At 41.6% G+C, this 15,032-nt stretch overlaps 1 protein-coding gene across 4 annotated transcripts in view; it reads right to left on the bottom strand.

Annotated features, from left to right (window-relative positions):
• Window positions 1-307: 307 nt before the first annotated feature.
• Window positions 308-15,032, bottom strand: part of LOC308383964 (myocyte-specific enhancer factor 2D homolog) — a 33,618-nt gene continuing 18,893 nt past the window's right edge. Inside the window, exons 6-12 of one of the 4 annotated variants that reach the window (XM_080862240.1) lie at window positions 14,276-14,332; window positions 13,544-13,725; window positions 12,134-12,163; window positions 8,828-8,948; window positions 8,499-8,673; window positions 5,957-6,025; window positions 308-3,986 (exon numbers count right to left, since the gene is read on the bottom strand). In XM_080862240.1, coding sequence (XP_080718366.1) covers window positions 3,509-3,986; window positions 5,957-6,025; window positions 8,499-8,673; window positions 8,828-8,948; window positions 12,134-12,163; window positions 13,544-13,725; window positions 14,276-14,332 — 1,112 coding nt within the window. In that variant the 3' untranslated portion in view covers window positions 308-3,508. The remainder of the gene's footprint in view (window positions 3,987-5,956; window positions 6,026-8,498; window positions 8,674-8,827; window positions 8,949-12,133; window positions 12,164-13,543; window positions 13,726-14,275; window positions 14,333-15,032) is intronic. The other 3 variants (XM_080862242.1, XM_080862241.1, XM_080862243.1) reach the window with 3 other exon arrangements.

Raw genomic sequence — 15,032 nt, 5'->3', positions numbered from 1 at the left:
TCTTGAAATTTCTTGATGGGATGTAGGCCGGAGAAGAGGCTCGATGCGACGGTCCAGCGGTCACACTCTGCCTGCCAGCACCTCTAAAGCTCACTCTGTCATTTTAACTTAAAAAAAAAAAAGTGCTGCATTAATTTTGAGATCTTGCATCTCAACTCTGAGATGTGCCGCGGCTTGTAGTTGTGTAATGTAAATGCCTGAGCTCGATACTTTTATAGTATTGTGAAAATGGATGCAGACGACGCATAACTGAGCTCGAGCTGACTTTATGGTCGTTAACACCAAGACATGTCAGGTGGAGACATCCAAATTTATTTATGTACATTTTATACAAGCGGGGGATAAAAACAACAAATTTAATTGAATTGATTTTAAGTGTAAAAATTATCCAAATGGTGACACAGGCCTGCAAACGGTTCAAGATTCTCACTTGGATTTACTGCACTTTAGGCCGATGCTTAAATAATACACGTAAAATGCTTTGATTGGTGACATATCTAATGTGCACACAGGTCCTCAAACAATCGAATCTAGACTCATATTGTGTATAAGGAGAAAAATGGGCACCCTTTTTTAATCCTGTAAGACCCAACCCATCAAAAAACAGCCAGAAAATTCTGATTTTTTTCAAACTGAGATGTTCATTAACCCTTAAAGCAAAATCAACAAAAAATGTTTTTGCTATATCATGTTGTGTATGATATATTTTGATTATATACTTGCTATATATTTCTTTGTATCGCGTTTGATACACTGGGTGTTTTTGGCAATTTTTTGTTAACAACAATGTCAATTTTAGACCAAAAAAAAAAGAGTTTTATCCATAAGTTTTTAAAATTATGGCAAGTATTGATCATGTTAATGAGATAGAGGTCTCAGAAACTCCTGTATTAAGGGCATTATAAGGTTAAGAGACACTAAAGATTACTGACAGCTTTCATGCTTGCATCACTTCCCGACTCTGACAAACTCTGGAGGGAATCACACATTATTCACTTTCTTTAGTGATTTTTGGGAAATTTGTATTTTAACGTTTGAATCTGAAGCTGTAAATAATGTAAATAATTCGCTTTCATAAATGCAGCATTAGAGGTAAGCATCAGGCGTGTTGGCTGGTGTTTTGTGTACATACTGACCACATAAGTAAAAGCACAGATCTCCTCGTTCTCACTCACTGTATAAGTATTCCTTTAAAAAAAACTTCTCCAATAAGCGCTCTTTGAAAGTGTTGGCTGTTAAATTGCTAACCGTGGCTGACTGAGAGGGGAAAGCAGCGCTAACCTGAAATCAGTGGAGTGAAAAACTACCCTCCACACATACTAGGAAAGATGATGATGATGATGACGATGAAATACCTCAGCAACGCCGCCGCTAGACGCGTCAGTCTTTTGGAGAAAATCCCACGCGGCCCCAATGTCTTTTTCCGACTCGCAGCATGAACCCAGAGTCGGCGTCAAACGCTGCTCACCTACACTGACGGAAAGGTGTAGGATTGTTTAAATAACAGCCGGTCTGCACTTTGAGCATCGTCTCCAGGGGGAAAAAAAAGGTAAAGTAATCGAGAGCAATAAACAGCCTGGGTTCACACACCAATACACACACTTGAAATGGTTCAACGAAAAACAGATTTGTTCAAGAAAAGCTACACTTAAACGTCAAACTTGGTTTTCCCGATGGGAAAAAAAAGAAATTGTCAGCTTACCGTGACGTGGAAAAGATTTTACACGAGTCCGTCAAAGTGTATTTTACCTCTCTATGCTAGAAGTGAATGGCAGTGTCCTGATAATAAGTTTATGTCACGGTGTAGGATTCTTTCTTTGATCGTGGGTTCTTTTCTTCAAAAGAAAGAAAGAAGAAGAACTGTGGCAAGCGAATATGATGACACCACAACCAAGCAGGCCTCTGTGAGTGAGAGACGGAAAGTGCACACACCATCGACACTAGAATAAAATAGGTTTAGTTGAAACACGTCCGATCCGCCGGCACCACCCAGCGCGGCGTAACCCCTGCACCTGTATCTCAAAACATATCAAATGCACACTCATATATGCAAACAGATCCACTGAGAATCAACACATTGCTTGTTTTTAGGGATACCTAGCAAAGTCTATGCAAATATATTCATATGTACATACACGTCGTTGAAGCCGAAAAGCTACTTTTACTTTGTCGCCAACTGAAGCGGTAGAAATATAGAAAAATGTCTTTTTCCTTTCACTTTTTCGAAACACGGCAAAGAGCTAAGGAGAGCTATAGAGAGCTAAAGAGGACATCAAAGCTTTTTTTGTATAAGGAGTGATTTTTATACAAAGTCGGAATTCCTACTTCTGGACGACTAACAGAGTTTTAAAATACCAACAGATAGAGAACACTTGGACTTAGAGAACCAAATACTTCCCTACTCCAAAAAAATCAAATCAAATAAAAAAAAAAAAAAGAGCCAACAGAGGCTCAAAAAACTCTTACTATTGAATTTCACTTGGATGGCATCTACTCCTGCTAATAAGCTGAGTAACCGGCTGGATTTCCATCCGAGTTCCAGAGGAGATGAGGTGAGAGGACGGGAGGAGCACCCCAGTCTGTGAACAAAGTGACCGCCAATACAATTCAATGTTTCACGACAGTGCGAGCGATAGCATGTCCCTATAGAGAACAGGGGCATTTGGCATTTTGTTTGTTTCTCTTCTTTTATTTAAATCTCAAAGAGAAGTTGATATTGGCACTCTGGCGAGGTGCTCGACTCACACAGCTGCAGAGTGCCACCTGAGGGGCTCGGGGCCTGCCTGGTTGCATGAGGTCGTGGCAGCAGAGGCAAAAAAAAATAAAAATAAATAAAAAATCCTTTGACACAGAAATATTGTTACCTAGAAAGACCTTTGCTTGAGTCTGTTTTGGTCAGTGCCAAAAATTGCTCAGTCTTTGTCCAGATAAAGTTATTTCCTTTAGTGCAGTTTGGAAGTGCCTTACAGGAGAATCGACAGCACGCAGCCTAAATAAACGCTGGATTCTGGAGAGCAGGAAGTGGCGAGTCGTGCGGCATTAGTCCCGTAATGTCGACAGGCCACGAGTCACATTGTATTAAAATGAAAGGAGGTCGATGTAAATACATGGAGGCGATACGGAAACCGTGTGAAAGAGAAATGTTTGTTTCGTGGTTTCACTTTAAACAACGTATTTCTACCAAAGAAGAAAAAGAAAAATATCAATATGTGGGAGTCCATTCAAGCAAGAAGGCTTTAAAAATCTACTGTCCCTCCATCCGAGGGGCTAAAATATCCAGCTGAGCTCGGAGCCGTCCATCAGGATTTTTATGCTTGTTTTTAATGGGGTTTTTGGCAAAGCCTCTGAAGTCTGAGTGACGCAGCTGAGTAATATAACTGTGTGTGATGATAGTGTCACATGACAGTGGGGTCGGGGCAGTGGTGGTGGGACTAAGAATGAGTGTGGGTGCGTGTTGTGGGAGTCACCAAAACTTCACTGTGGGTGCAGAGAGAAGGTGTTGGTGCCTTTATGTGACCCAGGCATCCAATCTCATGCGCTTGATGTTTCCTCCCTCCTGGTCTTGTTCGTTTGACGCCCTGAGGAGCTCGGCCGACGGGCTGAACTCGGGCGGCACGGACCGGCTGGTGGGACCTGCCGAGCTGCCACCTCCACCTCCGGTCCCACCGCCTCCTCCTCCCGCACCTGCAGTGCCACCTCCGGCTGCTCCAGCGTCGTCGCGGTCGCTGCCTTCGAAGGAGCTGGCGTTGCTGCTTACGCTGTCTGCGGGCGAGCGGCCGGTCGGGGGCTCCAGGCATAGCAGGGAGCCGGGGTATTGAGGCGGAGCAGTCAGGATGGTACCTCCCGAGGTCGAGGATGGCGTGGTAGACGGAGGAGGGCAAGGGGTGCTGCGATCCCGGCCGGGCGAGATGGGCTCCGATTTGATGCTCACGCCGGAGCTTGTGTTGACGGTCAGCATGGCGCCTTGAGGGATGTTGGTCACCGGCCTGAGAATGGGGTCACAGAGGCAGAGGAAGAAAAATGGAAGGAAGACAAAGGGCAGAACAAAGAGGAAAAGCAAGAGACAATTTACAAATAATTAGCCACTTGACAAAAGGGAATATGGAAAAATTGGAAGACCACTCATGTGAAGACATAACCCACATTACGAAGCACAGCACCAACAGGGAAAAGCAACACTCCATTATTCCATAAAAACAATCAAATCTGAGCCTTTTAAAAGCAGGAGTTAAGATCCCAACTGCTCCCAAAAGATCAACAGAACAGCCGAAGAAGCGTGAAATGATTCGAGTGACAGGGTGGTTTGCAATGAGTCAGCTGTGACGGTGTAGAAACTCCAGAATGAGAAAACACAAAGTAATCTCGGGTTAGAGAACATGGCGGAAGCCGGAACTAAGTCTCTTTTCCTGTTTGACTGCAGACGGCACCAGACATGCTAAGAGAGCGAGGCAGCCAAAAGCGCACAGACACACAGGAAAAAGGAAGTGTGATACAGTACCGGCCCAACCACTCATCTCTACCCAAGAGCAGGTTGGACGGAGAGCCAACACTGTGGGAAGAAAACAAAATGTTGGAGCCCAAACCAAAGGGAACAGGTGGACGAGAAGGCATGTGTGGAGAGAGGTGTGAAACATTATTGCGGGCAACGTTTTCTTTTCAACAACAGCAATAATGTTCATAATGTTTTGGAAGCAAGAGCACAACAAAACCCATAAGAAAATCTTGTTTTCTGATCTACAAATACACAATACACAACGTGTGGAGCGTTTATGCAGGAATTCACGTGTTAATCGGAAAACCTGAGTGTGGACGGTGGCCCTAAAGAAGTAACAGAGTACAAGATCGAATGCAAAAACATGGACAAAGTTCTTTTCTTCAAAGCTTGAGAGTGGCGAACATGATGGCATGTAAATCACATGGTACAAATTATTACTTTTAATGTTTGTGCCTTTTGTCCAATTGCTGGTTCAGTTTTTGCAGCTTTTTGTTTGATCCTTAAGGGCCACCGTATCCATGTATGTTTAAATTTAAAAAAAATATATATAAATGATCAATTTAAGTAAATATCTATTGGCCTAATTTGGAAATACACTGTGAAAACAATTAGGTAAAATACCTATGTCACCCCTCATTTCTTTATATTTTGCTTCCAAGTAGAAAGACATTAATGTATTTTGATCTTGAACAGTAGTTTTCCAGGATTTCTGAAGTTCCTTCCAAGTGTTTCTTTGGAAATTGGTTGTTTTTTCACTCATTACCGGTCCAATCCTTGTACCTGAGCATTTTTTGTTTTGTTTTGTTTGTTAAACCACTTAACACTGACCTGTGAATCATTCAAGCATAAGAAAGCCCCTAAATGTTTTCTATGCATAACAGACAACTAAGCAAAGAACCAATTAGAAGTGTATTTTTTAGAGACGTCGTTACCAGCTGCCTGTCACAAAAACAGAGTTTGTTCCGATTTCTTAAGTGAAACACAGAGGATGCTCTGTCATGGTTTGGGCCTTCTTTGATGTTGAGGATCATGTCAAAATTGATGATGAACACACAAAACATGCAGTTTTTTGCCTTATGTACTCTTTTCCCATTCGGGTGTCAATAAACTGCTGCATGTATTTCCAAATTTCCTAGAAAACATAAAGAAATGAGGAGTAGCTTCAAGGCCTTTATTATAGACGGAGCAATCCTTTCTTTTACAGTCTAAATATTCTTGAAAGCTCTTATTGAAGAGTTCTTCCTGCTCTGTCTTCCCAAAATTAATAATAAGCTCAAAAAGTTTATTTTTAAGGCCGGTTGTTAGTAAAAAGAATAAAAGAAACGTTGTCTACGGCAGCACGCACTGAGTGTTGTTTGTGTTTTAGACAGAATCCCATTCAAGTGCAAAGTGGACTACAGCCCCCCCTACAGACAAGGTCATGACATTTCACACACGCACACACTATTAGTGGCTTTTCACCTCAGATTGGCAGCCAGACTGGACACCTGGCTAGACAGCTCGCTGCTCTGTTTGTCCACGCCCCACATGCTGTGGACGAGAGGAGAGAACACACTTCAAGGCTCTGGTGTTCACGCTACCAAACCCCAACCCAGCTCACACAGCTCTTCAGTCACACCCACACCGCACTGATATAATCCAGTCCACATGCTGCTTATTAAGGGAGCAAAACAGTGAAACCATCTGCTTAACTTGATAACAGTTTCTCTAAATCACTGCATTTCCTCCATATTGAAAATAGCATCATACTGTGCATGCAAGTCCCGAATTACATCGAAATTACATTTAATTATTCCCCCTACGTTCCTACGCAGAAGATCTAACATCTTCACATGAGGCAAAGTCTGACTGAATGTTTTCATGAAGGACGAGCCAAAGTTGTGCTGACAAACAAATGCGGGCAGGTTTGTTTCCTAAAATGAGGAACCATTCACATCAGGACCGAGGAACTGTGGCGATTCTTTAAAACAGTTTCTCACTTCCTATAAATTTTCAGGTTGACTGACAAAATAGTTTACCAAGGATCGAAATCCTTTTTGTGTTTCCCTCCTGAGCTGAGGGAAACCAAAGCTGAATTAAACCTATAGAGACAGAGTGCATTTAGGTCCTACCATCACACAGCTAACCTGTGAATTTGTATTTAGTGAAGGTGCCTCCACCAAGAAGAGTTCAGTGACCCAGACTAAGACTGTAAAAACCGCATAACATCAACAGTCAACCTTCATTTAGCCTACGTATGTGACATCAGAGTGACGTGTAGTTATATTTTTTAGGGAAGCTACTACGGAGGGTATCAGAAAGGTTTGGAGTTACAATGTTGCCACAGCTCAGATTTAACGCAGCTCTAACCCACTGTCAGTACACAGACACCACTTTGTCGCTGATTGGTTAAATATCTAAACATCACTTTGTCATCGCTATGATTTTTAAATGAAGCTAAAGGATTGTGTCAGTTTGTAAACTGTGGGTAACTCAGAAGGCTGTAACGTTATGTCTGCAATGAAATGCCTACACACACTCGACAGTTTTAGCATCTTTATAAGGTGAATATAGCCTCGCTATGAATCCTGGATTTAATCCATTTGGGTAGAACAAGTCTGATGAATGTAGACTCTACGAGGTTAATGCTGAACTGGGATGAAGACAAATGGCTGTTGGCTCTGATAACAGCTGGATGATAGATCATACAAACAACTTTCTGCTGCCAAACTTCAAATAGATTTCATTTTTAACCTTTTTTTTTTCTGTTCCAAGTTTGGTGCAAATCATCTGACGTTGTGTCATTTTGCTTCTGAGGCAATTAAGTTTTACTTCCATATATTCGATTTAAGTTTGTTTGGTGCTGTCTGGTTGATAAGAATGTGAGTAGATAAACGCTGTGGCAGCAGGGTCATCCTAAGTTTGTCCCACGCTATCTTTGCTTACAAAACTGTTGAACTTTTACCCCTGTACAACGCACAATCACAGTTTTGTAGCCACGATTGAGGATATTATCCTGATTCTTTCACACTGATCAGCTTTCATCTTGGACAGCATAAAATGTCACAGAAGTTTGCTAACAATAACTCGCCACAGCTAACTAGACAATAGCCTAAAAGATTCCTTTGACATAATGAAATTCTATATTTTTGGCCTTTATAACGATATTTTGCAGAATGAAAGGTTGCACTCTGTCTCTGTAGGAAATAAAACACACAATCCCATTTATAATTATTTACGTAAGACATTGTACTACATTTCACTGTGCACACAGTTTAAAGATGCAGTGACCTGTATTCTTCTTCCAATATAAGGAGTTTGTGTAGCTCTCAGTGTAGCTGGAAGCAGCTTCATCATATTTGTTTTTGATGCTGTGATATTTTTTCTTTATTTGTGTCTCAGCATGGCTCAGGGAAAGTTGTACGCAACAGGGGCAAACAAAGAGACTTATTCAGTGGTCTACAGCCAATAACAGCCAATGACAGGAGCATGACTTCCAGTAAAAGATTCACTTTAACAGGAAAAGTAGTGCCTTTTCAGCCAAGCGAGCCACCTGATGTTTACTAGTCAGTTGAGCGTACATAAACACGCTGCCTAACAAGGTTATTCAGGGGAGCTTTAGTTGACTGAGAACCGTGTGGGTGATAAAGGGTTTCGATAATAATAATTATCTGATAGTTGTGTCATTTTGTTTCCACTGTGAGGCAATAAAACCACTTCTTCATTCCACGTAATGTTTGTTTTTTTAATCAACCCAGAAAAAGCCGAACAGTGTTCAGACTGATGTTATGAGAAGGCTGAGATGGTGAGATGCTGGTGAGAGACCAGATCGCTAAAAAAAAGGATGTGGATTGCTTGCATATAAAGGTCATGGTATGGATATCATGCAAGCTAAATGGGAGAGTCTGTAGATTCAGTACATCAGCATTAAAAGGGTTAGAGAGGCATTACAGGAACGTCTCAGCTGCCACCGTCTCTGGACCTGAGTGCAGGTTCAACTGCTGAAGATGAAGAGCAGACTTACACCAAGTTGCTGAGTGATGCTAAGTTAAGCTGCTGCTGTGTTTGCTGTTGCTGCTGCTGCTGACTTGGCTGGGAAACCGTCTGCTGCTGCCATGTGGACACGCCGGTGGGCAGCAAGCCTCCTGGTGACGCCAGAGCGTGTAGAGCAGTGATGTCCGCGCTGGTCAGCTGGTACTCTGAGAGGGGGCAAAGGTCACAGCAGGAATTCAAAATAGATTTCTTCTTTAAGCTATCAGGGTGAATAATTACATAAACTTGTTATTTAATTATTAAACTCTGTTTCATCTAAAAAGGATATTGCTGCTGCCAAAGCTCTCGTGTTGAGTTCACCTGTGTTGTACGCTGTAGGCATGGCGGAGAAGGGCAGCCCCTGTGCCAGGAGGCTCGGTGTGGCTACAGAGACCACTGGCGTGGTGAGAGTTTGAGCTCCAGCTGCCAGTCGCTGGGCGTTCTGCCAAAGAGGACCACAGCATGTTAGTGAGAGCAGGACAGAAAGGATCAAAACTTCCACATGTGACCCAAAGGAGTCAAGACTTATTTTTTGTTTAATGTACACTCTGACATGCTGGGAATGACGATGTGCACATGGCTGGATTCATAATGGCGTTCCACATGGAGTAAATCTCAGAGTTAAGTGTGGATTTACTGTCGGGACGTTCTTGATGACATGCATCAAAAACACTTTCATTGTTCTCGGTGATTTATAGAATTACATTAAAGGCACATTGTTCAACCCTCAGTTGCCACATTTTATTCAAATTAAGCTTCCACGAATATTAATGATAATTACCAAAATGTAAATCAGATCAATTAACTAGATAAAAGATTATGTGAAAGTAAAACCTCCCAAGCAGATCGACTCTGACGAGACACAGACTCTGTAGAAATTCAATATTTTATCAATGCATTTTTAAAAAACATCAACAGATTTAAAATATTTTAGCAAAATTTGGATCCATCTCGTCTCATTTTTTTTCTTTACTGTTCTATTTGGTGCTCTTTGTTTTTATGTAAAAACCTACACAAATATGTTCAATAAAAATTATACAATCACTGTTTAAGTTTAATATGGCTTATCTGGATATAAACATCCACAGTGATGTGAAAAAGTTTGAATAGGAGTCAATACAGCTCTGTGATAAAATAAGTACACCCCATGGTTCAGTCGCTTCTAGCAGGAATAGCTTGAACTAATAGTTTTCTGTATGACTTTATCAGTCTCTCAAATCATCGTGGAGGAATTTTGGCCCACTCTCCATTACAAGACTGCTTCAGTTCACTGAAGTTTGCAGGCATCCAGAATATTTTGGTATACAGAGGATTTCACTGGGCTCAATGACTGCAAGGTGCCCAGGTCCTGTGGCTGCATAAAGAGCCCAAATCCTCACCCCTCCACCGCCGTGCTTGACAGCTGGTATGGGGTGTTTGTGCTGATATTCTGTTTTGCAGTCTTGCAGTTTGTTCAGATGCAGCTTTGCAAACCTAAGCTGTGCTGCCACGTTCTTCCTGGAGAGAAGAAGATGTCTTATGTTAACCCTCCCAAACAAGCCATGCTCATTCTGTCTTTTTCTTATTCTAATGTCATGAACTTTAACATGTAACATGCTAACTAAGGAAGCATTGAGGGTGTACTTAGTTTTTCACATGGCAGAAACTCCTCCCAGTCTGTATCATCTGCACGTATTTGCCATATTTTCTTGATAAATCAAGATTTTTTTTGATTTAAAAAGGTCAAAAGCGATAAAAGTACATCACAGGGTTTTGCAGCCAAAATGGCTCTTTGATTTCTTCATTCAGTTTACCATCGTATTCATACATACAGTTGCTCACTGTGTTTTTGGCCTTTCGATTTAAAAAAATGGCATAAACATTTAATAGGAAATAAAATCTCCCATTTCAATTTTAATATCATCTACTGTGCATATAGTGTGTTTTAATTTTAAATGGTAAATTTCAGAATAAACTCTCCAGTCTCACTATAATAAACTACAAACGGGTGACGTTATCTGCAGCTATCGTGAAGCTGATCCTGTTTGCCTCAATGCAGAGCTCATCTCATGATTCTCCAGTGGATGTCAGTAAAGGTTTGCAGTGCGCTGCGAGAGTGGTAAAGCATCCTGTTTATGTTTCTATCACTCAGTTTTATAGGAGCCACGGAGATGACTGTTTGCACATCCAGTCACCCATTTACATGACAAGATATTCAGTGTTTCTCCAACACAGGTGCCACAGTCACACTGCTAAATCTGTGGAACTGCTGCCCTGAGGTTTTATTATTATGTACACTCGCTGAAACACACAAATCTGTGAAGAAACACAACCCTCCAGAGTCAGGTTGAGCTGAATTATATCACAGATAAAAGCAGATGGAGGTTTTTAACAGAAGGAAATAATAAAAGGTTTGCGAATAAAAGGCCAAAGACGCAGTAATTCAGGTCTGGAATTACTCTTCTCGATGCTGAGGCTCATCATCCGGAGAGGAAACATTCGGACAGAGTTATGACTGCAACGCTGAATTTACACAGAGAGAGAGAAGAGACAGACCGGAGAGAGGAGCCGGATTCAATTATCTGCCTTTGTGAAGAAGTGAGGAGGAGCGGCGAGGTGAGAGCGATGAAAATTAATCACTCTTCTCTGGAAAATGAGAATCTTGCCTGTCAACTTTGGGAGGAATTGTGAAAGAGGGGGAACGGCAGTAGCCACCACCACCATCAGCAGCAACCATCATCTCTCTCTGTGTAAACTCAGCTTAAATCAAAGGCAGATTTTTTAGAATAACAAGAAAATTCAATGTTTTCTTCCCCCCAGTATTATTAAAAGTGGGATAAGTATTTTTTCTGTCTCACAAATATTCAATGAAAGTAAAATGTTGCTATAACATTTTTTTTTGTCTCAAATAATAATCCTGCCCATGAATAGTCAGAAAACAGTGGAATAATAGCTTGTTTTCAACAAATCTCAACACAAAATTGTCCCATTTAAAAAGCCGAAGCCATCGCCTCACAAAAACATAGCTAATTAGCTTTATTTCATCTTAATCATTAATTAATTTGTTATAGTAACACCATAAATACAGAGGTGCACAATCCTAAAATGTTTAAATCCTAGTGTTTCAGAGCTAAATATGCATACGTGACAGAGGAAATGCCTTTAATGTAATGCCAGTTAGTTCTTAAACATCTGTACTTCACACAGTTTTTGGAGGATGGTGGAATGAGTCGGTGTGAGTGTCAGTGAGCAGGGAGCATGCTCCGTGGTGCCTCGAGAAGACATCCATGCTTTTAAAGTGGCATCGTATGATGAAGTAAATGGACCTGCATGGTTCAAAAACTTACAGGAGCACATTACAGTATGACACTTCTGCTGAAACAAAACTGATTCATGTGAAGGTCTGAATCACTTGAGTATTTCTAGATCACTGACAGGTTTATGAGCCCACGACTAAAGAAATGCTGGAACAACACATCCATGAGCCCTGAACCACATGCAGTCAGGTGGGAACCACAAACTGAAAGACTATCCCAAGAAATGTGAGTGGAGCAAGACCAGAACAATGTGAAACTCCTATAAGAGAACTGCATCCATGCTATTAATGTGCCATCGACTCATGCGAGTGACTGACGTGGGGGAAATCACCTCGTTTACCAATTCCAGCTCATCCTCTGTCTGCAAAAGGTGGTAACAGAGAGGGTTACAACTCTGGGGTAATTAAAAAAGATATATGGAACAACAATGAAACTACTTACTGTAGTCTGGCAGCTACTTCACTGGTGGCTTGCTTAACAATGACATACTTGCAGTCTGATTATGAAATGTGCGGCGGTGCCATCACTCTGCCTGCCTACAGTCATTAGAAATGTAATGACTGGTCTCACTAATCTGGAGCTTTCGTTCACACAATCGCCCTCAGCCGTTACAGTGTCAACATATTTATCACTTTGTACCGAGCTAAGAGAAAACAGGAAAAGCTGCAGGAAATGTGAAGTAGTACAGCAGCAAAAAATCTTTAATACTGCTGGGTAGCAGAGGCTGCTTTCTGCTCTTAAAACACCAGCAGTTCGTGCATGTTTATCTTGTAGCTGTGTAGGTTTTCAGTCATCCAGGGCAGGGTAGTCTTAAAGCTTGAAAATAAGGCAATTGTACTGTAGATGTTGTACCTCTCATCCAAGAGGCTTCTTCAGTTCAGTTCAACACTTTGGACGGAGAACCTATCGGTCTCATGGTGGATTCACCTGAAATCTCTGGTGGTAATGACCCATGCCTTTTTTCATACCCTGGGTCATGTGGTGACGCTCATGATCAATAGTGGGTCAATGACCACCTGAGGGACAAGCACGCAAGGGTTTAAAATGTCTGAGACTCTCCACTTTTTTGGTTTTAGATCTGAAGAAAGTGAAATGTTTTTAAAAACTTATAGAAGTACAGTCCCCTTATTTTTAAGTTCTTAAGACCACGTTTATGTTACTCAAGGACAGCTAATAAATGGACCTCGCTGTTGAAATGAACTTTAAGTCCTCGATGAAACCAAGACTGTTTTTTGTTAGCACAGACACTGCTGAACATGCCTCCAAGAAACGTGGGTGCACGCTTGGTTCAGGAAAAGAGAGGAGAGAAATCTCATCGGTGTGTCGGTGGGAGTAGGCTGATTCAACACGACTTTACTCACTTTCCTAGACTAAATAATGAGAAGAGTTGAGCACAAAAACTCTTCCCCCAGGTCTTTACTAAAGCACAAAACTGATGGCAAGCATTCCTCTATAACAGACTGTTTATCTTCTGTGTAATTCTTGAATTTCATTCAACACATCAATATGAATTCCCAGAGTTTTGTATGGTTTTCCATCTCACTCACAAAACTTTCCTGAGATAAGAAATGAAAATAATCCTCCCGTGGTCCTGAAATAATCCTTCAGATTCATCGTTTGTCTTTGCTTCAACATCGCGGGTAACTTTAGTGAAGGCAGGAGGTGTTATGCTGCTCGTTAAAGGATCGAAGCGTTAAAGAAACCGACCCAGACAACACAAGTTCGGCTTAGTTAAGCTCACCATCTGCATGAGGCTCTTTCCGCCCTGTGAGGTGATGACTCGGAGGTCTGGCTTGCGGCTGTTGACCATCTGGGGGCTCGGAGGTGGGGGTGGAGACTTGGCCGGAACTAGTTTCCCCAGACTGTTGCCGTTGGAAACGGTGAGGAGGCCTGGGGAGGCCCTGGCACTGGTGTATCCATTAGCTGCGGGGAGACGGAGGTGTGAATGGACAGAAATCAATAGGAAAATCAAACAGGTGAAAGCAGACGGCGGGGTACAGACGGTGTGCCCCCTCAACGATGGCTTACATAATCCTCCCAAAGGTTTCTTTGTTAAACAGTTTTTCAAAGACGTGCAAACAGAACCAAGGAGTAAAAGCCCTCTAATGTTACAGATTATTGGATATGTTGAGGCAAATGTGCTCTAGTACTAATAAATAAAAGATTGGACATTTTTAATCTAGAAATCCAATATAAAGTAAGTAAATGAAAACGTTTTCCTGGTGCAGGCTTGAAATAAAGAACTAAGGCATGTGCCAGGCTGACTGCATTCCCCGCAGGAAGTGCTGGGAATCCCATGCATTTCTGTTGTTACTGGTGGCTTCCCCTGATCCCTGTGAGATACAATCACAGATGGTGCAGAGGAGGAGAGCAGGAACGAATACTCCCAATACAGACCGGATAACAGAAGGACGATCTGTGGTGAAAAACAACAAATAAGTGGAAGATAGCGCTCAGATATTTTAATACTCACGGACTGGACTTGGACATCCTCCATTTGAATTATTCAGGTCGCCTCCAAGAAGAGCGCCTATTGATAAAAGCTTAAATTAATAGAAATGTTGGGACTTAAGAACAAGAACATCACTTTAAGGTTCGGCAGTGGAAGAAAAGGTAATACATGGAGTTCTCAGTGATTTCTAATGCAACAAAAGCCTCAAAATATGAGAGAACTGCCTTTTGTTCTCACATAACATTTTACCACAGTGGACATTTTAATCTTTTGTACTTTGAAAAAGACCCCAGCTCATGCATACACTGTATACTATATGCACTCTATTTGTTTCTTTGTTTTATCTTAAATATTGACTTATACACAGTTGTTCATTCCCTCCTCAGGTTTCAGCTCCAGCCAGTGCTGCACATGCATTATGTCACCATGCATTTCATTACACAAACTGTATGAGTATATCCAAAAAAAGGACTTTAAATTGAGTATAATCTAAATAAATATTAACTCCAGGTCTCCCCTGCATGCATCAACTAATCAACTAAAATTTAATATAAACGTGAAAAAAAAAAAAGTGTAAGTGAAGTGTAGCGAATGTCACACAGAGCAAATTAGTCCAGAGGAGAGCGGCATGCATTTCTCCCCGAGGAATGAAGCAGCTTATTATGCATAATGATATGGAGCTGCATGCTTCCAGTGTCTGCTATAGTCTCTGATTACCTGACAGTGTCGCCTTGCTTGATTTTGTAATTATCTCTGCTATTAACTAATAAAGGCCAAC

The sequence above is a fragment of the Rhamphochromis sp. 'chilingali' genome (genome assembly GCF_963969265.1).
Source record: "Rhamphochromis sp. 'chilingali' genome assembly, chromosome: 17".
Classification (NCBI taxonomy): domain Eukaryota; kingdom Metazoa; phylum Chordata; class Actinopteri; order Cichliformes; family Cichlidae; genus Rhamphochromis; species Rhamphochromis sp. 'chilingali'.
Note: the sequence above shows the minus strand (reverse complement) of the source record. Positions and strands in the feature narration are given on the sequence as shown.